General features: G+C 36.4%; 1 protein-coding gene across 7 annotated transcripts in view; it reads right to left on the bottom strand.

Moving 5' to 3' along the window:
• The window catches only part of RELCH (RAB11 binding and LisH domain, coiled-coil and HEAT repeat containing), a 112,943-nt gene that overhangs the window by 78,212 nt on the left and 7,128 nt on the right, over positions 1-27,603 (bottom strand). For all 7 annotated transcript variants that reach the window (XM_081263662.1, XM_081263665.1, XM_081263663.1 and 4 more), the window contains exon 2: positions 21,082-21,171. In XM_081263662.1, coding sequence (XP_081119788.1) covers positions 21,082-21,171 — 90 coding nt within the window. The remainder of the gene's footprint in view (positions 1-21,081; positions 21,172-27,603) is intronic.

The following is a 27,603-nucleotide window of genomic DNA, read 5'->3' as shown; positions in this document are numbered from 1 at the left end:
TTTCCTTGACTGCTAGAGATGGAGAGCATTTTTTCATGTACTTGTTGATTGATTGTATATCCTCCTCTGAGAAGTGTCTGTTCAGGTCCTTGGCCCATTTGTTGATTGGGTTATTTGTTATCTTATTGTCTAATTTTTTGAGTTCTTTGTATACTCTGGATATTAGGGCTCTATCTGAAGTGTGAGGAGTAAAAATTTGTTCCCAGGATGTAGGCTCCCTATTTACCTCTCTTATTGTTTCTTTTGCTGAGAAAAATCTTTTAAGTTTAATTAAGTCCCATTTGTTGATTCTAGTTGTTAACTCTTGTGCTATGGGTGTCCTATTAAGGAATTTGGAGCCCGACACCACAATCTGAAGATCAGAGCCAACCTTTTCTTCTATCAGACGCATAGTCTCTGATTTGATATCAAGGTCCTTGATCCATTTTGAGTTAACTTTTGTGCATGGAGAGAGAAGGGGATTTAGTTTCATTTTGTTGCATATGGATTTCCAGTTTTCCCAACACCATTTGTTGAAGATGCTATCCTTCCTCCATTGCATGCTTTTAGCCCATTTATCAAATATAAGATAGTTGTAACTTTGTGGATTAGTCTCTGTGTCGTCTATTCTATACCATTGGTGCACCCGCCTGTTTTGGTACCAGTACCATGCTGTTTTTGTCACTATTGCTCTTTAATATAGTTTGAAATCTGGTATTGCTATACCGCCTGATTCACACTTCCCGCTTAGAATTGCTTTTGCTATTCTGGGTCTTTTATTTTTCCATATGAATTTCATGATTGCTTTATCTATTTCTACAAGAAATGTCGTTGGGATTTTGATTGCCATTGCATTAAATCTATAGAGAACTTTTGGTAATATCGCCATTTTGATGATGTTAGTTCTGCCTATCCATGAACAGGGTATATTTTTCCATCTTCTAAGATCTTCAATTTCTCTCTTTAGGGTTCTGTAGTTTTCATTGTATAAGTCTTTTACCTCTTTTCTTAGGTTGATTCCCAAGTATTTTATTATTTTTGAGGATATTGTGAATGGAGTGGTTGTCCTCATTTCCATTTCAGAGGGTTTGTCGCTGATATACAGGAATGCCTTTGATTTATGCGTGTTGATTTTATATCCTGCCACTTTGCTGAATTCATTTATTAGCTCTAATAGTTTCTTTGTAGACCCTTTTGGGTCTGCTAGGTATAGAATCATGTCATCTGCAAATAGTGATAATTTAAGTTCTTCTTTTTCTATCTTTATGCCTTTAATTTCTTTCGTCTGTCTAATTGCTCTGGCCAGTGTTTCGAGAACTATGTTGAACAGAAGTGGTGAGAGAGGGCATCCCTGTCTTGTTCCAGATTTTAGAGGGAGTGCCTTCAATTTTTCTCCATTCAGAATGATGCTAGCCTGGGGCTTAGCATAGATTGCTTTTACAATGTTGAGGTATGTTCCTGTTATCCCTATTTTTTCGAGAGTTTTGAACAAAAAGGGATGCTGTGCTTTGTCGAATGCTTTCTCTGCATCTATCGAGATGATCATATGGTTCTTATCTTTAAGTCTATTGATGTGGTGAATAACATTTATTGATTTCCGTATGTTGAACCATCCTTGCATCCCAGGGATGAATCCTACTTGATCATGGTGCACAATTTTTTTGATGTGCCTTTGTATCCGATTCGCCAGAATTTTATTGAGGATTTTTGCATCTAGGTTCATCAGAGATATTGGTCTGTAGTTTTCTTTCTTTGAGGTGTCTTTGTCTGGTTTCGGAATCAGGGTGATGTTGGCCTCATAGAATGAATTTGGCAGAGCTCCCTCTTTTTCTATTTCCTGAAATAACTTGAAAAGTATTGGTATTAATTCTTCTTTAAAGGTTTTGTAAAACTCCGCTGTGTACCCATCCAGTCCTGGGCTTTTCTTGGTTGGTAGTCTTTTGATGGCTTCTTCAATTTCATCCATTGATATTGGTCTGTTCAGATTGTGTGTATCCTCCTGACTCAGTCTGGGCAAATCATATGACTTCAGAAATTTATCGATGTCTTCACTATCTTCTATTTTATTGGAATATAGGTTTTCAAAATAATTTCTAATTGTCTTCTGTATTTCTGTAGCATCTGTTGTGATATGGCCTTTTTCATCCCGTATGTTAGTAATTTGAGTTCTCTCTCTTCTTCTCTTCGTTAGCATGGCTAAAGGTCTGTCGATCTTATTTATTTTTCGAAGAACCAACTTTTAGTTTTGTTAATTTTTTCAATAGTTTCTTTTGTTTCAATTTCATTGATTTCCGCTCTGATTTTAATTATTTCTTGCCTTCTACTACATTTGCTGTTGTTTTGCTCTTCCTTTTCTAGGGCTTTGAGTTGGAGTGTGAGCTCATTTATTTGTTGGTTTTTTCTTTTTTTGAGGAATGACCACCAGGCGATGAACTTTCCTCTTAAAACTGCTTTCATTGTGTCCCATAGATTCCGATATGTTGTGTCTGTATTTTCATTTATCTCTAAGAATTTTTTGATTTCCTCCTTTATGTCTTCTGTAACCCATTGATCATTCAGTAACAGATTGTTCATTTTCCATGTGATGTAGGATTTTTCCTTCCTTCTTTTATCATTGATTTCCAGTTTCATTCCATTATGATCAGATAAAATGCATGGTATTATCTCCACCCCTTTATATTTACTGAGGGTTGCCCTATGGCATAATATATGGTCTATTTTTGAGAAGGATCCATGTGCTGCTGAGAAAAAAGTATATCCATTTGATGATGGTTGATATATTCTATATAAGTCAGTTAAGTCTAGGTTATTGATTGTGGTATTGAGTTCTATAGTTTCTTTATTCAACTTTTGTTTGGAGGATCTGTCCAATGGTGAGAGAAGTGTGTTGAAGTCACCCATAATTATTGTGTTGTGGTCTATTTGATTCTTGAACTTGAGGAGAATTTGTTTTATGAATGTCGCAGCACCATTATTTGATGCGTAAATATTGATAATTGTTATGTCTTGTTGGTGAATGGTTCCTTTTAACAGTATATAATGACCTTCTTTATCCCTTTTGATTAACTTAGTCTTAAAGTCGATTTTATTCGATATGAGGATGGCCACCCCTGCTTGCTTACGAGGACCGTGTGCATGGTATATTTTTTCCCATCCTTTCACCTTCAGCCTGTGTATGTCTTTTCCAATCAGATGTGTCTCCTGGAGGCAGCATATTGTTGGATTTGTTTTTTTAATCCATGATACCAGCCTATGTCGCTTTATTGGAGAGTTTAAGCCATTAACATTCAGAGTTACTATTGATACATGGTTTGAACTTCCATCCATGTTTGATTGTTTATCCTTTTTTTAAAAAAATTTAGTTTGTTTCTCCATGATTATCTTTCCCCTCGCCCTCTGTCTTTACTGAGGCACTTCCCACTGATGGTTTTGGTTATTGTTTTTCATTTCTTCCTCGTGTAGTGTTTTGCTCAAAATGCTTTGCAATGCTGGTTTTCTGGCTACAAATTCTTTTAGATTTTGTTTATCATGAAAGATTTTTATTTCGTTGTCATACCTGAAGCTTAATTTTGCTGGATATAGAATTCTTGGTTGGCATCCATTGTCTTTCAATGTTTGAAATACATTGTTTCATGACCTTCTTGCTTTCAGTGTCTGTGATGAAAAATCCGTTATTAACCTTATTGGTTTACCCCTGAATGTAATCTGTCTCTTTTCTCTTGTAGCTTTTAATATTTTCTCTTTGTTCTGTATATTGGATATCTTCATAACAATGTGTCTTGGTGTTGGTCTACTGTGATTTTGTGTGCTCGGTGTCCTGTATGCATCTTCAATTTGTATATCTGTTTCCTTTTTTATTTCTGGAAAGTTTTCTGTAATTATTTCATTCAGCAGGTTACTCATTCCCTTGGTTTGAATCTCTGTACCTTCTTCTATCCCGATGACTCGTAAGTTTGGTTTTTTTATGTTATCCCATAACTCTTGGATGTTTTTCTCATGATTTTTTTACCAGCCTTTCTGAGTTGGCTAGACTCTTTTCAAGATGATATATTTTGTCTTCATTATCTGACGTTCTGGCTTCGACTTGCTCCACTCTGTTAGTGATACTCTCAATTGAGTTTTTAATTTGGTTTATCGTTTCCTTCATTTCTAGAATTATTGTTTGATTATTTTTTATAATCTCTATCTCCTGATAAAGATGCTTAACTTCTTCTTTTATCTGTTTATGAAATTCATTCTCAATGTGTTCTTTCGCTGCTTGAATTTGCTGTCTTGTATCTTCTTTAAGGTTCCATTCCATCTGTCTAAGGTGTTCCTTGAGTTCTTTATATGACCATTTTTCTGATGACTCTAGGTCCTCCTGAATATTTAGGGTGTCCTGCATTGTTTGTACTCCTTTTCTTCCTTGTTTTTTGAAGCTGCTCATGTTACTTCTTGTTCTGTTTGACTGCTGAGTTACTGTTTACTCCTATAATTTAATTTGATGCTTGGGAGGAAAGGTATTAGAAGGGAAGGGAAGAAGTCGCTAAAGAGAATGAGAGTAGGCAGGTAGAATTCAAGGAAAGGGGGATAAGAAAAATGAAAAGTCTAAAGAAGAAAAAAATAGGAACTAAAAAAAGAAAAAAATTAAAAAAATAATAATAATTAAAAAAAGTTAAAATTAAAATTAGAAGAAAAAAAATTAAAAAAATATTTTGTAAAAAAAAAATTAATAAAACAACAGGAAAGAAAAATGAAAATGAAAGAGAAACCCAAATCAAAAAAAAAAAAGAGAAAAGAAAAAAAGAAAAAGAAAAGAAAAGAAAAAAAAAAACCTAATAAATGCTGTCTTAGAGTTTGATTAACTTCTCTTCCAGTAGTTGCCGCTGTGCCCACCAGGTCAAGTTTCTCCTGTCAATACGCGGGAACCAATCACTGTGCAGCAGCTCCTCCCAGACTGGGCGAGTCACCAATCCTGAGTGTCTAGGGCCTCCTCTTGTGTCTAGTCACTTCCCACTTTTACTCTAGCCAGGCCCCTCTCACCACAATACTGGCTACACGCCAGGTCTGCTGCTCCCGGAAGCCCTGTTTTCATGAACGACTGGGCAAACTCTTCCAGTTTGCCATTCCCTCAGACCCTAAGTTTGTAGAGCTTGGGGCTGAGAATCCTCAGCGGATTTTACTTGCCCTCCGGTATCCACTTCCCCGTAGCTGGTGCAAGAGACCTCAGCAGTCAGCCCTGGTGGGAGCAGTAGTCCCGCGCCACGGGTCCTGCACGACCTCTGATTCCCTCGGGCTGGCTGTAGCACTCACAGGAGAGCTGGGAGGGGCCCTTAAGGTTTCCCCGATGTGTGGAGTGGGAAGGCTAGGGGATCACACACCTGTAGCTGCAGGTTTCAATGAAGTTATCTCCTCCGCCCCATATTGATTTTTAACCCTTTAATCACTCTCTAAATATACATTAATCTGTTCCCATAACTGTTATATAGTTAAGATCTTTATGACTTGTCATATAAATTACTATAATAACCTATAATCATATTAAAAGTTCTGACAATTTCTGCAAAAAACTGGGTGAATTTCTAATCATATATATGAAATTCTCTGATTTTTTTTCTTCTGTTTTTGTTCTTCCTCTATGAAACTTATATCATCATGAAATACATTTTAGGAAATGTTAAAGAAAATAGAAACCCAAATCCACAAAAATTTATGACTATATAATTTTTAGTTTAAATATAACCACCTACAACAATGATGTATTTTTTTGAGTCTTATCTTATTAATTTCATGGTAACATATGAAGACAAGTCTATTTTGAAAATGCTACCTATCTTCTTTTCAGCCTTGTTGAAACACCTATTCTATTTTAAATGATATAAAATAATGAGATTTATATAATACTTTAAAATAAGAAAATCAAATCATATTACTGATAGGAAGGAAATGATATATGTGCAACAGGGGGCTTTTTCCCTCCTAATCCTGAGAAAGCTGGATATGAATGCTGCCAAGCTACTTCCAAAAGAATGAGAGCGTTACTGATGCCTCCTCTATGAATTTGATCCTAGCAGGAGAAAGTGGCAGAATATTCTATAGGCAAAAATCTGAATGCCATTTTAGAATGCCTGGTAGAACTCGTAAACATAACAAAGGCCACATGTTTCTGTTGACAGCAGGTCCTAAGACAGTATAATATCTAGAAAATAAACTTATTCCACAAATATTTGTGAGTGGACATTGCAATGTTTGATGCTATTATGTGATAAATCATATAAATTAGAAAACATAGTTTATTTATTTTTTTGGTGATATTGGGGATTGAACCTGAGCGTGTTCCACCACTGAACTACTTGCCCATTCCTTTATATATAACTTACCTCAACATTGTAAAAGCTATCTATGCTAAGCCTCAGGCTAGCATAATTCTGAATGGAGAAAAATTGAAGGCATTCCCTCTAAAATCTGGAACAAGACAGGGATGCCCTCTATCACCACTTCTATTCAATTTAGTTCTCGAAGTACTAGCCAGAGCAATTAGACAGACAAAAGAAATTAAAGGCATAAAAATAGGAAAAGAAGAAATTAAACTATCGCTATTTGCGGATGACATGATAATATACTTAACAGACCCAAAAGAGTCTACAAAGAAGCTGCTAGAGTTAATAAATGAATTCAGCAAAGTGGCAGGTTATAAAATCAACACGCATAAATCAAAGGCATTCCTATATATCAGCAACAAAACTTCTGAAATGGAAATAAGGAAAACCACTCCATTCACAATATCCTCAAAGAAAAGAAGATACTTGGGTATCAACCTAACAAAAGAGGTGAAAGATTTATACAATGAAAACTACAGAACCCTAAAGAGAGAGATAGAAGAAGATCTCAGAAGATGGAAAAATGTACCCTGTTCATGGATAGGCAGAACTAACATCATCAAAATGGCGATATTACCCAAACTTCTCTACAGGTTTAATGCGATGCCAATCAAAATCCCAATGGCATTTCTTGTAGAAATAGACAAAGCAATCATGAAATTCATATGGAAAAACAAAAGACCCAGAATAGCAAAAGCAATTCTAAGCAGGAAGTGTGAATCTGGAGGTATAGCGATACCAGAGGTCAAACTGTACTACAAAGCAATAGTAACAAAAACAGCATGGTACTGGTACCAAAACAGGCGGGTGGACCAATGGTACAGAATAGAAGACACAGAGACTAATCCACAAAGTTACAACTATCTTATATTTGATAAAGGGGCTAAAAGCATGCAATGGAGGAAGGATAGCATCTTCAACAAATGGTGCTGGGAAAATTGGAAATCCATATGCAACAAAATGAAATTGAATCCCTTTCTCTCGCCATCCACAAAAATTAACTCAAAATGGATCAGGGAGCTAGATATCAAATCAGAGACACTGCGTCTGATAGAAGAAAAAGTTGGCTACGATCTACAAATTGTGGGGTCGGGCTCCAAATTCCTTAATAGGACACCCATAGCCCAAGAGTTAACAACCAGAATAAACAAATGGGACTTACTTAAACTAAAAAGTTTTTTCTCAGCAAGAGAAACAATAAAAGAGGTAAATAGAGAGCCTACATCCTGGGAACAAATCTTTACCCCCCACACCTCTGATAGAGCCCTAATATCCAGAATGTACAAAGAACTCAAAAAATTAAATAATAAGATAACAAATAACCCAATTAACAAATGGGCCAAGGACCTCAACAGACACTTCTCAGAGGAGGACATACAATCAATCAACAAGTTCATGAAAAAATGCTCACCATCTCTAGCAATCAGAGAAATGCAAATCAAAACCACCCTAAGATACCATCTCACTCCAGTAAGATTGGCAGCCATTATGAAGTCAAACAACAACAAGTGTTGGCGGGGATGTGGGGAAAAAGGTACACTTGTACACTGCTGGTGGGGCTGCAAAATGGTGAGGCCAATTTGGAAAGCAGTATGGAGATTCCTGGGAAAGCTGGGAATGGAACCACCATTTGACCCAGCTATTGCCCTTCTCGGACTATTCCCTGAGGATCTTAAAAGAGCGCACTATAGGGATACGGCTGCATCAATGATTATAGCGGCACAATTCACAATAGCTAGACTGTGGAACCAACCTAGATGCCCTTCAATAGATGAATGGATAAAGAAAATGTGGCATCTATACACAATGGAATATTATGCAGCACTAAGAAATGACAAAATCATAGAATTTGCAGGGAAATGGATGGCATTAGAGCAGATTATGCTAAGTGAAGCTAGCCAAGCCCTAAAAAACAAATGCCAAATGTCTGCTTTGATATAAAGAGAACAACTAAGAACAGAACAGGAAGGAAGAGCATGTGGAAAAGACTACAGATAACAAAGACGAATGGGGGGAGAGAAACGGAGAGAGAAGGGAAAGCATATGGAAATGGTAGGAGACCTTCAAGGATACATAAAATTACAAGAGGCTATGAGGGGCAAGGGGGAGGGAAAAAAAAGGGAGAGAATTGAACAACAGCAGGGGAGATAGAGAGGGAAGATGGGAGGGGAGGGGAGGGGAGGGGTGATAGTAGGGGTTAGGAAAGGTAGCAGAATACAACAGACACTAATATGGCATTATGTAAAAATGTGAATATGTAACAGATGTGATTCTGCAATCTATATTTGGGGTGAAAATGGGAGTTCAAAACACAATTTGAGTCTAATGTATGAAAGATGATATATCATGAGCTATGTAATGCTTTAAATAATCAATAAAAAATTAAAAAAAAAAATGGCCCAGGTTGACTTTAAACTTGCAATTCTCATATTTCAGCCAACCGAGTAGGTGGTACTACAGGTGTGCACCATCATACCTGGCTAGAAAGGATAGTTTTTATTTCTCTAGATCCTACAAGAGTTGAGGTACAACAAACTAGAGAGGTTATCTAGTAACAGGTAGAGATATGAGAACAAAGTCAAGGACTCTGATGCTAAGGGAAATATATATTTTTTTAATTTGTTCTTTTTAGTTATACATGACAGTAGGATATATTCTGACATACATACATTCTTGTGGTTGTACATGATGTGAAGTTACACTAGTCGTGCATTCATTTTTTAACATTGTAAAGTTATATGTAATTCATTCTACTGTCTTTCCCATTCCCCTGTCCAATCTAGTGAATCTGCACTCCCCACATCCCATTGTGAATCAGCACCCACATAACAGAGAGAGCATTTGGCCTTTGGTTTTTTGGGGATTGGCTTATTTCACTCAGCATGATAGTCTCCAGTTCTGTCAATTTACTGGTAAATGCCTTAATTTCGTTCTTCTGTATGGCTGAGTAATATTCCATTGTGTATATGTACCACATTTTCTTCATCCATCCATCTATTGAAGGGTACCTAGGTTGTTTCCATAGCTTAGCTAGTGGGAATTGAGCTGCTATGCACATTGAAGTGGCAACATCACTATAGTATGCTCATTTTAAGTACTTAGGATATATACTGAGGAGTGGGATAGCTGAGTCAAATGGTGGTTCCATTCTAAGTTTTCTGAGGAATCTCCATACTGCTTTCCAGAGTGATTGCACCAATATGCAGTCCCACCAGATATGTATAAATGTACATTTTCCCCCACGTCCTTGCCAATACTAAAATGAAATCTTATGAACTCAAATAGGAATACTGGTGGTTCTAAAAGCAATCAGATCCTTGTTGCTGTTTCCAAAGCACTGAATACATTTTTATTACAGACACAGACATATTTCAGAACACATTTCTCTAGGGTAGAAACTTAATCACTTTTGTACTTCCATACTGAGGGTCTAACATTGTGATGAACATAGCAGATGCTCAAATTACAAAAAAAAAAAAAATTTAAATAATGGCAATCCCAATACTTAGAACGTGGATCTCTCTTGATACTTCTAAGAAAACTTAAGTCTTTTACTTAAAAATCAATTAAATTAAGCTCATTTTGGTTTGATTTCTTCACTACTTAAATCACTTTTATGTGAAAATGTATACTTCCATATTTGTTATGGTTTTGATATTAGGTGTCCCCCCAGAGCTCATGTGTGAGACAATGCAAGAAGATTTAAAGAAGAAATGATTGGGTTATTAGAGTATTAACCCAATCACTGAATTTAGGGGAATGGTAATAAAAATGATGCTAAAAACAAATGTAATATCTATTTCATAAATATATTTTTAAATATTACTTTTTAGTTGTAGTTGGACACAATACCTTTATTTCACTTATTTATCTTTATGTAGTGCTGAGAATCGAACCCAGGGTCCTGCACGTGCGAGGCGCTCTACCACTGAGCCACAACCCCAGCCCCTATTTCATAAATATTGACAGGTAATTTGAAGATTGGAAAAGACCTTATATTTGCCTGGGAGGACCATGGGCTCATTATCTGTATTATCTATACCCTCCTTTTACACAAGACTGGCACACAAATGTAATAAAACTTTCTGTATTCTTAGTGAGGTAAGCCTTTGATCCAATGACAGATGACAAGGATCTTTTCTGAATTATTGTCTTTTCATAATTTTTAAATTACTACCAATGGTTAGCAGACTCAAAATCTTTTGGGATCCAACATGGCCGCCGGCGAGGAACCAGCGATTCCAATGTCTCCACATTAACGGGATCAGAAAGACCCACTGGAACAGCTGCAGTCTACCTACTGAGGAACTTCTAGAAAAATTACGTTAAGAGGGGACCTGCCGGGAATTGGTAGGTTTATTAGAAGTGTCAGTTTGTCCCAGACAAGTGGATCTTGGCCGGCCACGCGGGCGCGGAGGTCCAGTCCCGCAGCCACCAGCCGCTTCTGCAAGCGGCCGGCGGCCCAGAGCGGTGCGGCCCGCCCGAACCCGCAGACGGCACCCGCCGTCCCGGGGAGGCCCTGCTCTTGCTCTGCGAACGGCCACCACGCCTGCCAGGCTCGTAGCCACGCGGCCGCAGCTGCCCGGCTCTACAGGTGGCCCCTGGCGGGTGCAGAGGTACAATCCCGCGGCCACCAGCCGCTTCTGCAAGCGGCCGGTGGCCCCGAGGGGCGCGGCCCACCCGAACCTGCAGACGGCACCCGCCATCCCGCCGTCCCGGGACGCCCCGCTCTCGCTCAGCGAACGGCCACCCCACCCGCACGGATCTTAGCCACGCGGCCGCAGCTGCCCGGCTCTACAGGCAGCCCCCGGTGGCCCGGCCCAGCGAGAAGTGTCCCCACCTGGCCCAGCAGACAGCCCGTGCCCTCCCGGCTCTACTAACAGCCCCGCCCACCCGGCGAACGGCTCCCCCCCCACAGACAGCGTGAAGGGAATCTAACCAACCCTTTACGAAATAGCGAACTGGGAACTAAAACCAGAGATTGTGTCAGACCAGAGACAAGCCAGTTCTACTCCTCCCTTCGGACACTCCGGCAAGGAGCCAGGGGCCCGCCATAGCAGAGAGGGGAAGTCACCAAAGTTCGGCCAAAGAGATTCCTTCCCAGCGGAATCTACTTTAGCAGGAGTGTGACTCCCACCCATACCAGATACAAAAAACCGGGAAACTTCAAAATCTCTCCGTGGGCGTGACCGTAAGGGCCAAAGGACTCTCGACCCCCAACTCCCCCTACTGCCAGTGACGAGGGCGTGACTGTAGGGGCAGAGGGAAGCAGAGAAGACTCCCCACCCCCAAATCCCCCAACCGCGAACTGAGAGGGTGTGACGGTAGGGGCGGAGGGAAACAGAGGACACTCCAGACACCCAACTCCTCCTACTGCCAGCAGTGTGGTTGTGACGGTAGGGGCTGAGGGAAGTAGAGGGGATCCTCGACCCCTAACTCCTATTACTACCAGCAGCGACACCAATGGTCTTAGCTGCCAGATTCCGAAGGTGTGCCCACCAAAGGGGTCCAGAAAAATTAAACAATTGACTCCCAGACCACAGCTCCACAGCACTGGGGCTTAGATGAATGACAGTGAGAGTGCTCAGTAGTTAGGGAAATAGAGCACTCGGTGGGGCTGAAAGTGTAACCAAATCCTTGGGGAACTGTCTCCGGTGAGCAGGACCTGGCTGGCTGGCAGGAGGAAGGGGAGGAGGGGACGTAGAAGTGAAACGGCTCTGGACCAACAGGATTGAGAGACTCCCAGGAACCGCCTTACAGGGATTGCTGTTGACACACTGAGGGCAAAACTCAGCCCGGAGGGCACAGCTTTGCCTACAGGAAGAGAAGAAAATGGATCTCTAAGACCTAATTTTATTTCCTATTTCATTTTAATTTTCTCTCCCTTTTCCCTCTCTCTCTCCCCTTCCAAGGTTTACTGCTCTTTCCATTCTCCTCTATGCTATCTATCTCCCTCTCCTTCTTTCTTTTCAAGAGCACCTACCTCCCCCTTCCCCCCAACTTTCATCCCAAGCATTACGTCCTCCATTTCGAGTAACTGTCTAAATACAAATAGGTGTGCGCCCTCCCCCCGCGCTTGCAAGGTAGCTGGACCTGCAACCCACCAGCAGGTCAGGCCCAGCAACCTGGGAGTGGCAGAGCCGCCCCACACGCCTGCAAGGTAGGCGCACCTGCTACCAACCAGCAGAACAGGCCCAGCAGCCTGCCGATGTGGTAGGCACAGTGCCCCAATTGGAGGAGGAGCAGAGCCCCTGCCCGCACCTGCGCGGGAGACTTTGCAACTATACAAGAGTAATACAAATATATAGGGGGAAAATTCAATAACACAACAGTCTCAGTAAGCAGAAAGAAACGCGAACAGTATGAAGAGACAGGGAAAGAAAGGACCACAAGCAATGCAGGTCAACTCAACGTTAGAAGAGGTAATATCTGCAGCAGATGGAATGTCAGATAAAGAATTCAGGAGATACATGCTTCAGATGATCTGGAGTCTCAAGGAAGACATTAGACAGCAAAATCAGACAATGAAAGATCTCTTCAACAATGAAATACATAAACAAATCCAGGAAGCAAAAGATCAACTATACAGGGAGATAGAGGTTATAAAAAACAAACAAACAGAAATCCTAGAAAGGCAGGAAGCAATAAACCAACTTAAAAACTCAATTGAGAATACTGCCAGCAGAGTAGAACACTTAGAAGATAGAACATCAGACAATGAACACAAAGTATTTCAACTTGAAAAGAACATAGACACCTCAGCAAGACTGTTAAGAAACCATGAGCAGAACATCCAAGAAATAAGGGATAACATTAAAAGACCACACTTAAGACTCATTGGGATACAGGAAGGCACAGAGCTCCAAACCAAAGGAATGAGCAACCTATTCAATGAAATAATTCGAGAAAAGTTCCCAGACTTGAAGAACGAGACAGAATCCCAAATCCTAGAAGCCTACAGGACGCCGAATGTGCATAATCATAAGAGATCCACACCTACACACATTACAATGAAGATGCCCAACATACAGAATAAGGAGAGAATCTTAAAAGCTACAAGAGAAAGGAAGCAGATCACATTTAGGGGTAAACCAATCAGGATAACAGCTGATCTCTCAACACAGACTTTGAAAGCTAGAAGATCCTGGAATAACATATTTCAAACACTGAAAGAAAATGGGTTCCAACCAAGAATTGTGTATCCAGCAAAATTAAGCTTCAAGATGGAAGATGAAATTAAAACCTTCCACGATAAACAAAAGTTAAAAGAATTCGCAGCTAGAAAACCATCTCTCCAAAAAATCCTCAGCAAAACATTACAGGAAGAGGAAATGGAAAATAACAATGAAAACCAACAGTGGGAGGTAGGACAGTAAAGGGGGGAAAATAATCAAAGAGGAAAACAAACCATATTTAGTAACAATAAATAAACAAATATGGCTGGAAGGATAACCCATATCTCAATAATAACCCTAAATGTTAATGGTTTAAACTCACCAATTAAGAGACACAGGCTACTAGAATGGATCACAAAACATGACCCAACAATATGCTGCCTACAGGAGACACATTTGATAGGAAAAGACATACATAGACTGAAGGTGAAAGGTTGGGAAAAATTATATCACTCATATGGACTTCGGAAACAAGCAGGAGTGTCCATACTCATATCAAATAAAATAGATTTCAAGCCAAAGTTAATCAAAAGGGATAAAGAGGGACACTACATACTGCTCAAGGGAACCATACACCAACAAGACATAACAATCATAAATATATATGCCCCAAACAGTGGTGCAGCTATGTTCATCAAACAAACTCTTCTCAAGTTCAAGAGTCTAATAGACCACCATACAATAATCATGGGAGACTTCAACACACCTCTCTCACCACTGCACAGATCTTCCAAACAAAAGTTGAATAAGGAAACTATAGAACTCAATAACACAATTAACAACCTAGACTTAATTGACATATATAGAATATACCACCCAACATCAAGCAGTTACACTTTTTTCTCAGCAGCACATGGATCCTTCTCAAAAATAGATCATATATTATGTCACAGGGCAACTCTTAGACAATATAAAGGAGTAGAGATAATACCATGCATCTTATCTGACCATAATGGAATGAAACTGAAAATCAACGATAAAAGAAGGAAGGAAAAATCATGCATCACTTGGAGAATGAACAATAGGTTACTGAATGATCAATGGGTTATAGAAGACATTAAGGAGGAAATTTAAAAATTCTTAGAGATAAATGAAAACACAGACACAACATATCGGAATCGATGGGACACATTGAAAGCAGTTCTAAGAGGAAAATTCATTGCATGGAGTTCATTCCTTAAAAAAAGAAAAAACCAACAAATAAATGATCTCATACTTCATCTCAAAATCCTAGAAAAAGAAGAGCAAAATAACAGCAAAAGAAGTAGAAGGCAAGAAATAATTAAAATCAGAGCTGAAATTAATGAAATTGAAACAAAAGAAACAATTGAAAAAACTGATAAAACTAAAAGTTGGTTCTTTGAAAAAATAAATAAGTTCGACAGACCCTTAGCCATGCTAACGAAGAGAAGAAGAGAGAGAACTCAAATTACTAGCATACAGGATGAAAAAGGCAATATCACAACAGACACTTCAGAAATACAGAAGATAATCAGAAATTATTTTGAATCCTTATACTCCAATAAAATAGAAGATAGTGAAGGCATCGATAAATTTCTTAAGTCATATGATCTGCCCAGATTGAGACAGGAGGATATAGACAACCTAAACAGACCAATATCAATTGAGGAAATAGAAGAAACCATCAAAAGATTACCAACTAAGAAAAGCCCAGGACTGGATGGGTATACAGCAGAGTTTTACAAAACCTTTAAAGAGGAACTAATACCAATACTTTTCAAGCTATTTCAGGAAATAGAAAAAGAGGGAGAACTTCCAAATTCATTCTACGAGGCCAACATCACCCTGATTCCTAAACCAGACAAAGACACTTCAAAGAAAGAAAACTACAGACCTATATCTCTAATGAACCTAGACGCAAAAATCCTCAATAAAATTCTGGCGAATCGAATACAAAATCATATCAAAAAAATTGTACACCATGATCAAGTAGGATTCATCCCTGGGATGCAAGGCTGGTTCAATATACGGAAATCAATAAATGTTATTCACCACATCAATAGACTTAAAAATAAGAACCATATGATCATCTCGATAGATGCGGAAAAAGCATTCGACAAAGTACAGCATCCCTTTTTTGTTCAAAACTCTCGAAAAAATAGGGATAACAGGAACATACCTCAACATTGTAAAAGCAATCTATGCTAAGCCCCAGGCTAGCATCATTCTGAATGGAGAAAAATTGAAGGCACTCCCTCTAAAATCTGGAACAAGACAGGGATGCCCTCTCTCACCACTTCTGTTCAACATAGTTCTCGAAACACTGGCCAGAGCAATTAGACAGACGAAAGAAATTAAAGGCATAAAAACAGAAAAAGAAGAACTTAAATTATCACTATTTGCAGATGACATGATTCTATACCTAGCAGACCCAAAAGGGTCTACAAAGAAACTATTAGAGCTAATAAATGAATTCAGCAAAGTGGCAGGATATAAAATCAACACGCACAAATCAAAGGCATTCCTGTATATCAGCGACAAACCCTCTGAAATGGAAATGAGGACAACCACTCCATTCACAATATCCTCAAAAATAATAAAATACTTGGGAATCAACCTAAGAAAAGAGGTAAAAGACTTATACAATGAAAACTACAGAAACCTAAAGAGAGAAATTGAAGAAGATCTTAGAAGATGGAAAAATATACCCTGTTCATGGATAGGCAGAACTAACATCATCAAAATGGCGATATTACCAAAAGTTCTCTATAGGTTTAATGCAATGCCAGTCAAAATCTCAATGGCATTTCTTGTAGAAATAGATAAAGCAATCATGAAATTCATATGGAAAAATAAAAGACCCAGAATAGCAAAAACAATGCTAAGCAGGAAGTGTGAATCAGGTGGTATAGCAATACCAGACTTCAAACTGCACTACAGAGCAATAGTAACAAAAACAGCATGGTATTGGTACCAAAACAGGCGGGTGGACCAATGGTACAGAATAGAGGACACAGAAACCAACCCACAAAACTACAACTTTCTTATATTTGATAAAGGGGCTAAAAGCATGCAATGGAGGAAGGATAGCATCTTCAACAAATGGTGCTGGGAAAACTGGAAATCCATATGCAACAAAATGAAACTGAATCCCTTTCTCTCGCCATGCACAAAAGTTAACTCAAAATGGATCAAGGAGCTTGATATCAAACCAGAGACAAGGCATCTGATAGAAAAAAAGTTGGCTACGACCTACATACTGTGGGGTCAGGCTCCAAATTCCTCAATAGGACACCCATAGCACAAGAATTAATATCTAGAATCAACAAATGGGACTTGCTCAAACTAAAAAGTTTTTTCTCAGCAAAAGAAAGAATAAGAGAGGTAAATAGGGAGCCTACATCATGGGAACAAATCTTTACTCCTCACACTTCAGATAGAGCCCTAATATCCAGAGTATATAAAGAACTCAAAAAATTAGACAATAAGATAACAAATAACCCAATCAACAAATGGGCCAAGGACCTAAACAGACACTTCTCAGAGGAGGACATACAATCAATCAACAAGTACATGAAAAAATGCTCACCATCGCTAGCAGTCAGAGAAATGCAAATCAAAACCACCCTAAGATATCATCTCACTCCAGTAAGATTGGCAGCCATTATGAAGTCAAACAACAACAAGTGCTGGCGAGGATGTGGGGAAAAGGGTACACTTGTACATTGTTGGTGGGACTGCAAATTGGTGCAACCAATTTGGAAAGCAGTATGGAAATTTCTTGGAAAGCTGGGAATGGAACCACCATTTGACCCAGCTATTCCCCTTCTGGGTCTATTCCCTAAAGACCTAAAAACAGCATGCTACAGGGACACTGCTACATCGATGTTCACAGCAGTACAATTCACAATAGCAAGACTGTGGAAGCAACCTAGATGCCCTTCAATAGACGAATGGATAAAAAAAATGTGGCATTTATACACAATGGAGTATTACTCTGCATTAAAAAATGACAAAATTATAGAATTTGGAGGGAAATGGATGGCATTAGAGCAGATTATGCTAAGTGAAGCTAGCCAATACCTAAAAAACAAATGCCAAATGTCTTCTTTGATATAAGGAGAGTAACTAAGAACAGAGTAGGGAAGAAGAGCATGAGAAGATGACTAACATTAAACAGGGATGAGAGGTGGGAGGGACAGGGAGAGAGAAGGGAAACTGCTTGGAAATGGAAGGAGACCCTTAGGGTTATACAAAATTACATATAAGAGGAAGTGAGGGGAAAGGGAAAAATAATACAAGGGGGAGAAATGAATTACAGTAGAGGGGGTAGAGAGAGAAGAGGGGAGGGGAGGGGAGGGGGGATAGTAGAGGATAGGAAAGGCAGCAGAATACAACAGACATGAGTATGTCAATATGTAAATCAGTGGAAGTGTAACTGATGTGACTCTGCAATCTGTATACGGGGTAAAAGTGGGAGTTAATCAAAGTGTGAAACATGATATATCAAGAACTATGTAATGTTTTGAACAACCAATAAAAAAAAATCTTTTGGAAAGTGGTAACTGTGATTAATTGAAATTGTTGTGAAGTCTCACCCATATATTAATACATTTTATTCAATAAGAGGCTATAGTAGAAGACCATTAAAAGATTGAAAGCTATTCTCTTAGGATAATATATGTTCTTTCTCCTTTTTCTACTGAAGATGAAAGCATTTATTTTAAAACAAGCACAATGTAATAATTAAAAGTTACTTTATCTCTCCAAACTTAGAGATATATTTTTTAGATAAAAATGTAAGGTCTATAATGATGATTTAGGATAACTATTTAAATAAATGATAACAGTGCACCAAGAAAAAAAAATGTAAGGTCTAAACTATCACATATTTAATACATTTCACTGTTGGTTATATAAGTCTCTAGGGCATCCAGATCTACTACTTCTTTGTTCACTGTCTAGCATTTGGATGAGTGGGCATGGGGGAAAGCACAAAGAGAGGGTTGGTCGTTCCTAGAGAATGAAACTGATCAAACAGAGTTTTCATCTATGTGGGAATATGCCACAATGATACCCATCATTCTGCAAAACTGAGATGTAAAAATTTAAAAAAAGGGAAAAAAACTGAGTGGCTACCAAACAATTGTCATCTCTATCTTTAATAATACATATCCAAACAGTTATATTTGGCAACTTTTATAAATCAGAAAGTGTCATGTATCAGTTTATTTCAAGTACACAAAGACCCTCAAAGGTCAAGGGTGCATTCTTAACATTTAATGTAGTTCTTGCAACCTAGTAGAAAATTAGTGTTGTATCATATCAAAATATGTGCAGTTTAACATATATTAGGTTATCACAATAATGAAATATATTTGTTAACCATCAGAACTATATTTACTGGGTTTTATACCAAATTACAATTTGATAAGCGATTACAGGTGTGTGCTACCACACTTGGCTGAATGAGGTTTTTAACCTTCTTACTCAGAGTTCTGATAAAAAGTTAGGCAAGGAATGAAAATGTACATACACCTTGAAATTTGGTTAGAGAAACTTTAATTTTCTTTTCTACCTACATTGCTGTGAATAGATTATCCCAAGGAATTTGTGATTATAAATTTAATCTAAACATTTTGCTTTTTCATCTATAATGCTTCTTTTTCTTTAATAAGAGGTATTAAATACCTACATAGTGAGAATAATGATGAACCCTTTAATTTGTCTCAATCAAAAAGGTAAGTTTTCAAATGTAAGTTGAGGAAAAGAACATAATTATGTGGCCAACTTCTGGGTAGGAGTTTTTTTCTAATATTTAACAATATATACAGTAAAACAATTGGGATATATTTAGTCTAAATCAACTAAAATTTCACATATTTAATATATAACCTACAGCTAATACCTAATATGTAACTACATGTAACAATTCTACTTTACAAATGATACAATAGGATAAAATAATCCCAAAATTATTTAAGTAATTTCCAGTTGATTTACTAATTTTTAGATATTACTGACGTATTCAGTTTGCTGTTTGGTTATGACTACCAATAGGTGATGCTTATCACTAAACTGTAATTTGATATAGGGAAGTCACATTAAACTCTTCTAGGGATTTCCCCATTAATTGATAATGCTATTGTTTAGACTATTAAATCTTGTCTCAGCTTTTGTTGAAAAACAAATCTTGTTTTTCCCTAACTTATATCAATGTCTGAGTTATTAGAATGTTCAATATCTATTCTTGGGCAAAGAATGAAAAAGTATATATTGAAATGTTATTTTTAATTAGGTCAAACCTAATCTTTTATGAAAGGAGATAGACTGTGGTATAGTTAATTGTGGGCTCGTGTTGCCTGACTATCTAAATTTGAATCCTAGCTCTCTTCTTATATAATCCTTTGAGTGCCTCAGTTTTCTGGGGAGGAGACAATGAAGATAATTTTATTATTCAATGAGTTAATCAACATTTAGAGTATCCAGGATGGTGTTTGCGCCTTCTTTAGTACTCATTTTCATTCATAGTGACAATTTCAGGTAATATCATCTTTGGTAGGTTTTATCAAACTTATTCCAGTAAATCAAATAAAAATTCAAGAGCTGGGCAAGAGAGGAATCCAAATTATGGTTATTTTCTAACCTCATATTTCCTTCATAGGTTCTATCTATCCATATGGCATCCCTCCTATTTCAGGAGTACCTACATTCCAGTGGAGCTCAAAATACCCAAGCGGTACCTGCCTGCTTTTCTCATGTTTCTCAGTGACAAAGTCTTATACAAACTACAATGCCTGCAAAACAATCTAGAATGCCTTCAAGGGCAGGGAGCCTCAGCCTAGAGGCACCAGAAAGTACCACATATTTATATTTAAGGAGCTAGGCAAATTCACGGTGGACCCTCAGCAGATTCCACTGGGCTCATCTGGTCCTCTGAAGTACTTGCAAATATAGTGGTGATACTTAGAGGGCAGGGCTCTAGGGAGAGGAGTGATCTATGGCAGGTAAGTAGACTGACTGAGAAACAGATAAGAAAGATGCTGTCCTTGTTACTGATATAGGTGGGGTCCTGGAGGACCTTGCGAACCAATCATTAACCTCTATTTTCTGAATCAGGGGAAAGTCAAAAGTTTCTAGAGATATGTTATGATGGCTCAGGAGCACCCAGGGAATTCAAGATAAAATTTTACTCACCAATGAGACTGGAATCAGTTTTGAACAATCAATAGAATTACAGTGATACACATACCCGAATATGAACCTTGGTTTGGAGAATCAAAGTAATGAGGCAAAGGTTCAACTAACTTTGTATTACCCAGTGGCTGAGTTAAGTCTGTTTAACACCGGTTTTAATACTACTTGGTTGTAAGTTGCTGGCTACAGGCCAAATTCAGGTATGTATATCCAGAAACTCTTAGCACCCTGGTTGGGGTACCCCAAACTTACAATAAATTAGAATTTAATAACAATAAATTATTGGCACAATTTTATATAATAACTATGCATATTATATTAACATACCATATTGTAGAAGAAAGATAATTCTTCAAGCCATTTCATTATTTCTGCAAAGTCAAGAATTCAGTCTGTCTTCACAATCTTACCTGCCACTCTCTCATCTGTTTCCCTGTTACCATCATCTGAATATCTTGCAAAGTCTAAAGAATCCAGAGTACTGATGCTTCCAGCTCGGTCTGTAATAAAGAGAAAAATAAAAGCATTAGATAACCAGTATCTTATTTAATTGTCAAAATAAGGGATTGGAATTCAAATACCAACAAATATTTCCAGTTAATAAAACCATGGAAACAAAAAAAGGTAAAAAGTTCAAACCAAGTGAACTACTTCAAAATAACCAAGTTTCCCTCCCCAAATCTCTGGCCAATGCCTGAATAATGTACATACACTGCAAAGCAGCCTAGCTACAGAAAAAAGCAGAACAGAAATTTGAGTTTCCATCAGAGAGAAAGATTTTGCAGAGTTATTCTAAACAAGATAATTGCCTACTAAAAAACAAACAATGTTCTGAAAAAATAGAATCTAGACTTCACAACCTACCAGACACATTGTCCATCATACTGTCCAAAATACTCAACATGCAAGAACTGATAAAATGTGATCTAGTGTCAAGAGAAAAACACCATCAACCAGGACCAACCCCAAGATAAACCAGATGCTGAAATCAGTAGACAAAAAAACTTTAAACCTAGCTATACATATAAATCTAAGTAAGGGAACATATGTAAACAATGAGTGGAAGGAGTGGAAATCTTAGAAAATACAGAATATAAAAAAATACCAATAGAAATTCTAGACCTGAAAAATTTCTGAAATTAAATTTTACTGCAGAGTTCTAAAAACAGAATGTAAAGGAGACAGGAAAGTGTCAATGACCTCAAAGATACATTAATTAAATCTGAAGGGTAGAGGAAAAAAAGATTGGAAAAATTTAACACAGACTCAGGGACCTGCGGGACAACATAAAAATGTCTAATATATGCAGGATTGGAATCAGCAACATGTGAGACAAAAGGTGGGAGAGATATAGATTCAAGATCAGAGAACATCAAAGAAGATATGTAAAGAGAGCAGAAACTTAGATATATATAATCAAACTGCTCAAAACCAAAATTGAAGAAGAAATACTAAAAGCAAACAGAAAAAAAAATACATTCATATAGAGGAACAATGATTCGAATAACTACTGATTTCGTATACAAAAGCATCCAGATTGGAAAGGAAGAAGTAAACTATTTCTATTTACTGATGACATGATTTTGTATAGAGGAAATTCTAACAATTTTACTAAAAAACAAACCTAATAAATGAGTTTCTCAGGGTTACAGAACATAAGAACCAATAAATAAAAATATTCCAGATGTTTATATGCTAAAGGAACAATTCAGAAGTAAAATTTAGAAATTATTTTTATTTCCAATAACACCAAAAAAGAAAAAAATTAAGAATAAATTTAACAAAAAAAGTGTAAAACTGTACAATGAAAGAGGCTGAAGCAGGATTGGAAGTTTGAAGCCAGCTTGGCCAATTTGGAAAAACTGTATCAAAGTGAAAAAATAAAAAAGGGCTGAGATGTACCTTATTAGTCAATCACACCTGGGTTCCCTCCCCATCTCCTGCCCCCCTACAAAAAGCCAATACCTTATTGAAAGAACTTAAAAATGATCTAAATAAATGGAAACACACCCAAGATCATGGACCAGAAGATCAGAGTCAGGATGATAATATTCCATAATTAATCTTTAAATTCAAAATGATTCCTACTAAAAACTCCATCTGGCTTTCTTGCAAATTTTGGGAACAATTCTAAAATTCCTATGGGAACAAAAGAGTCTCCTTCCCCCAACCCAGGCAAAAAAAAAAAAAAAAAAAAAAAAAAAAAAAAAAAATCCATAAAATGTATAAGAATGAAAGACTCATGCTTTTTTATTTTAAACTCAGTACAAAGCCAAAGTACTCAAGACAGCATTATACTAGCATAAGTTTAAATGCAATAAATCTAAGAATCCAAAAATAAACCCTTATATTTATGGTCAATTGATTTTTGACAAAGACACCAAGATAATTCAATGGGGTAAGAAGTTTTTCCAAGAGAAATGGAAACAGGTTCATGCAAAATCTGGTTTGCAAGTGTTTATTAACTGTCTTATTTTATTTACAATGATCACAAAATACAAATAAACCAAATGTCCATCAACTAATAAATGGATAAATGTGGTATAATCACATTTATTGAACCAAAGTAAGACTATGTTGTAACTAAAAGAAAAATAAATTTCACAATATAAACCTAGTGAGGAGTTTTACTTATAGACTTATTAAAATAGGTGAAAATGTAAACCATTATAAATATACTTGCCTGGTAAATAATTAATTTGACACATTATAAAACAAAGTTCCTGGGTCAAAATATATATAGGAGTTAAATTTCCAACTTTATGCCAGACATGGTGGCACATGCCTATAATCCTAGAGACTCAAGAGGCGGAAGCAGGAGAATCCAAATTAAAGACCAGTCTCAGCAACTTAGTGAGAACCTGTCTCAAAATAAAACAAGGGCTAGGGACTTAGCCAAGTAGTAAAGCACCATTGGGTTCAATATTTGGTACAAAAAAAAAAAAAAAAAAATTCAACTTAAACACTGTTCTCCAATGTTTTATGTCATACCACAATTATATTTTTCACTCCAATTAAAAAAACACATATTATAAATAATTATGAATATCAAAGAATATGTATACATGATAAATCATCCCAATCCCACTAGAACTAGGAATGAGTTAATTTTTTCCACTGAATTTCTAAATATTCAGTTTTGACCTTTTTTCCAAGTCTAAACATGTATTTTTTTAAACATTTATTTTTTAGTTGGAGGTAGACACATAATACTTTTATTTTATTTTAATGTGATGCTGAGGATCAAACTCGGTGCCTCATGCACGCTAGGTGAGCGCTATTCCTTTGAGCCACAACCCCAGCCCTAAATATGTATGTTTTTGTAGGAATAGAATGAAATCACATACACGATTATCTTGTTTTTTATTAAATGAAGTTTGTACAGTGTGATTTTCCCATACTATTAAAACTATTGATACATATTACTAAACTGCTTTCCAACATAAGTATACATAGCAATTTGAATCCCCCTGTAGTATATAACTGTATTTGTCAATGCTTGGTATTATTTTTAAATATTCCATTAATTGAACATAATGTAAAATTATATCTTGTTTAATAATACATCTCTGATTCCTAATGAACTTGAACATTTTTTTCTTTTGACAAATACACTGGCCATTACCTTTTATGGATATGTGAATGAATTTTCTAGTCACATTCTTGGTTCATGTATCTAACATTTTCCTGATATATGAGTTCATCTGGCTATCACTATCCCTACCATTAAGTCCACTTGAGTATTATACTCTGCTTTTAGTCACAAGTCTTGTTTCCTCACTAGCTATTCTGCTTCCAACCTATATATGAATACATGTACACTCAATAGGATAAACTTTTAAAAACCAACATTCTGGTATGTGTATTATTCCTGATGTCAATGAAATTGTAAGAATGATGTGGCTGCTGATTTCAGATAAACTTTTTTAATGTTCTCATCTCTTACTAGCTTATTAAGTCTTTTTCTTCCTCCTTTTATCTTCAAATATTTTTAATTATACATACATGTTTAGATTAGAATATCTTTGGTCATGATACATTATTCTTCCTTTATACTGTTAATATTTCCCTTTTAAGTTTTAAAGAACTCTTCTATGCAATAAGTAGGATCTATGGGGAAGGTAAAGGCAGTTTAATTTTCAACTTGGTATTATTATGACTACTAAAAAATATTTTCTAAAATTTTTTTAGTTTCAAGTCAACAAGTTTATAATCTATAAGAATAAAAAAAGCTCTTATATCTTTTAAAATAATAATTGTTACAAAAAAATCTAATTCATTAAAATCTATTCCACCTTATCAGAAAAATATTATTTATGGAACAAAGTGATTTTACTTTGGTAATGCTTCTTTTAATTCAGCCACAACTCTTTTATGGCACAACCAGATGCCTTAAGTGTCCCAATACCACCTGAAGATGGAGGTCGGAGGATAACTTGAGCCCAGGAATTCAAGATCAACCTGGGAAATCTAGGATTGTAGCTCACTGGTACAGCACTTGCCTAGAAATGTGAAGCAATGGGTTTTATCCTCAGCATCACATAAAAATAAACAAATAAAATAAAGGAATTGTGTCCATCTATGACAAAAAAAAATCATAGGGACATTATTCCCTGCCTCACACACAAAACAACAATAATAATAATAGAAGAAAAAAAAAGGAAAAGGCAAGAAGCTACCATATGAAGTAATTTAACCACAAAACATATTCTTTAATACTAGGATGCTTGTGTAACTTCCTGATAATTCATTTTATAACTCAGAAATTAATGATTAGAAACTTTCATCATAGTTGGAAAACTGGTAAAACTTGTTTATAAGTTTATCAAGTTTGAGAACTAAATTCATTATACACAGTGTGACTATAAGATATGCAGTATGATTTCATAAGTCACATACAAAACAGCTTTGTTTATATTTACATTTAATATCTTACTATTGATGAAGGAATGCACTTTTATTATAGTTTAAAAAAATTAGCCCCAAATCCTTGAAAAGGTATCTTGTAGGAATTACACAGTACTTTAAGAACTAAATATATCGAAAATACTCACCAGCTGCTAATAGAGTATTGATTAATTCAATAAACATTTGTTTAACTACTACATACAGGTTAGTGAAGGAAAGATACATCATCAAAATATAATTTTTTAAAGATTATGGATATACAGTCCGTATAGTGTATTGTGTATGCTTGTATATGTTTTTCTTTTAAAATCTTTTTAGTTGTAGATAGACCCAATATTTGTATTTTTAAAAATTTTTATGCAGTATTGAGGATTGAACCCAGGGCTTTACATGTGCTAGACAAGAACTCTACCACGAGCTACAACCCTAGCCCAAATGTTTTTTTAAACACACTCAGGTTATTAATAATAACTGACTACTTGGAGTAAAATTTTAGTTTTTCAGTGCATACTCCTCACTATACTATTTGAACGTTTTTGTTTGTAGTTGACATTTTCTCCATACATTTACTCTTTACGATAAGCAGTTTATAACTGAAAAAGTCCTGAAAGTATCCGATCCACAGTTAAATTTTAGGGGGAAAAATAGAGTGGCTAGCTTTAAATTATGATTATTTCAGCAAAGGTTACTTACTGAAAACATGCCTAAAAAGCATGTCATGATAAATAACACAGACATAAACATATATAATAAGATACATATATTCAACAAACAAAAAGATACTACAGTGGCTTAGGAGACTAAGGCAGGAGGATCTTGAGTTCAAAGCCAGCCTAAGCAAAAATGCAATGCATTAAGCAAATCAATGAGACCCCGTCTCTAAATACAAAAAAGGGCTAGGGATGTGGTTCAGTACCCCTGAGTTCAATCCCCGGTACCAAAAAAAAAAAAAAAAAAAAAAAAAAAGAAAAAGAAAAAAAAGATACTACTAATAAAAATTTACCTGAAAAGTAATTGCATTTATATATGAGGTTATGTATAAGCATTTTAATATATTATACTTAAGGATGAAACTCAAAGATTAATGTTCAAGAGAAAAAAACCTATAAAGTTACTCTAAAATATGAAAGCTAAAAGAGTATGACTAACTGTAAATTTTCTACTTTGGAAGTAATATAAAACTGCTTTCAATACAGAGGGAATATTTTCTTTTAGGTGAATAGTGTATTTATGAATGCCAAAGTAAAACCACAATAGTACTCTGCTTCCTACAACTCAAGGTCAGTTTTGAAATTATTTGAAATGCCTATGTATTAAAAAGTTAATGTCTGGATATACCAGAATCCAGATATTGTTCCTTGGGGGTTGGGGGAAGCAGGACAGAGGGGAGCCTTTTACTTCTATAATCTATGAGTTGCAAAACTCACATGTATATCTTTGAATCCTCAATTATTTTCCAATGCTGGGGTTCATTTTTCATTGGCCATTCAAATATTTTCAAAATATTTGAGAGCTAAAACAAATTTTTAGAGAGTCCAATGCCCTCATTTGGGAAACTAAAGGCTGTTTTTATTCAACTGATATTTACTAATCCATGCTGCTACATATAAAACTCAGTAAGACTTGGTCCTTACTTTAAATAAACTCCGTAAGCCATCGGAATTAAGTCATGCACACAAATAATAATACATTGATACTACCTATACAGTGATCAAGCTAGGAAGAGAATTCAAATCTTTTAGCTTGCAGTCCACTATTTTTTACTCTGAAGAAAGAGGATTCTACTATAAGCTAAATTCCAAAGTCAAAATATTTAAACTTAGGAAGAGATTTAAAAGCTGAAACTTTATTGACAAGCTATTCACGTAGGTTAAAATTTCTATAATGACAGATGATTCTGCAATATGAAAGGCTATTAGATTAAGAGGATGATAACTAGCAATAACAACAATAGAAATAATTAACATTTTTCCTGACTATGTACTCTGTGCTTATACAGACAACCTTATTTAACTGCGTTAAGA

Source organism: Spermophilus citellus, assembly GCF_964194105.1.
Source record: "Spermophilus citellus genome assembly, chromosome: 12".
Lineage (NCBI taxonomy): Eukaryota > Metazoa > Chordata > Mammalia > Rodentia > Sciuridae > Spermophilus > Spermophilus citellus.
Note: the sequence above shows the minus strand (reverse complement) of the source record. Positions and strands in the feature narration are given on the sequence as shown.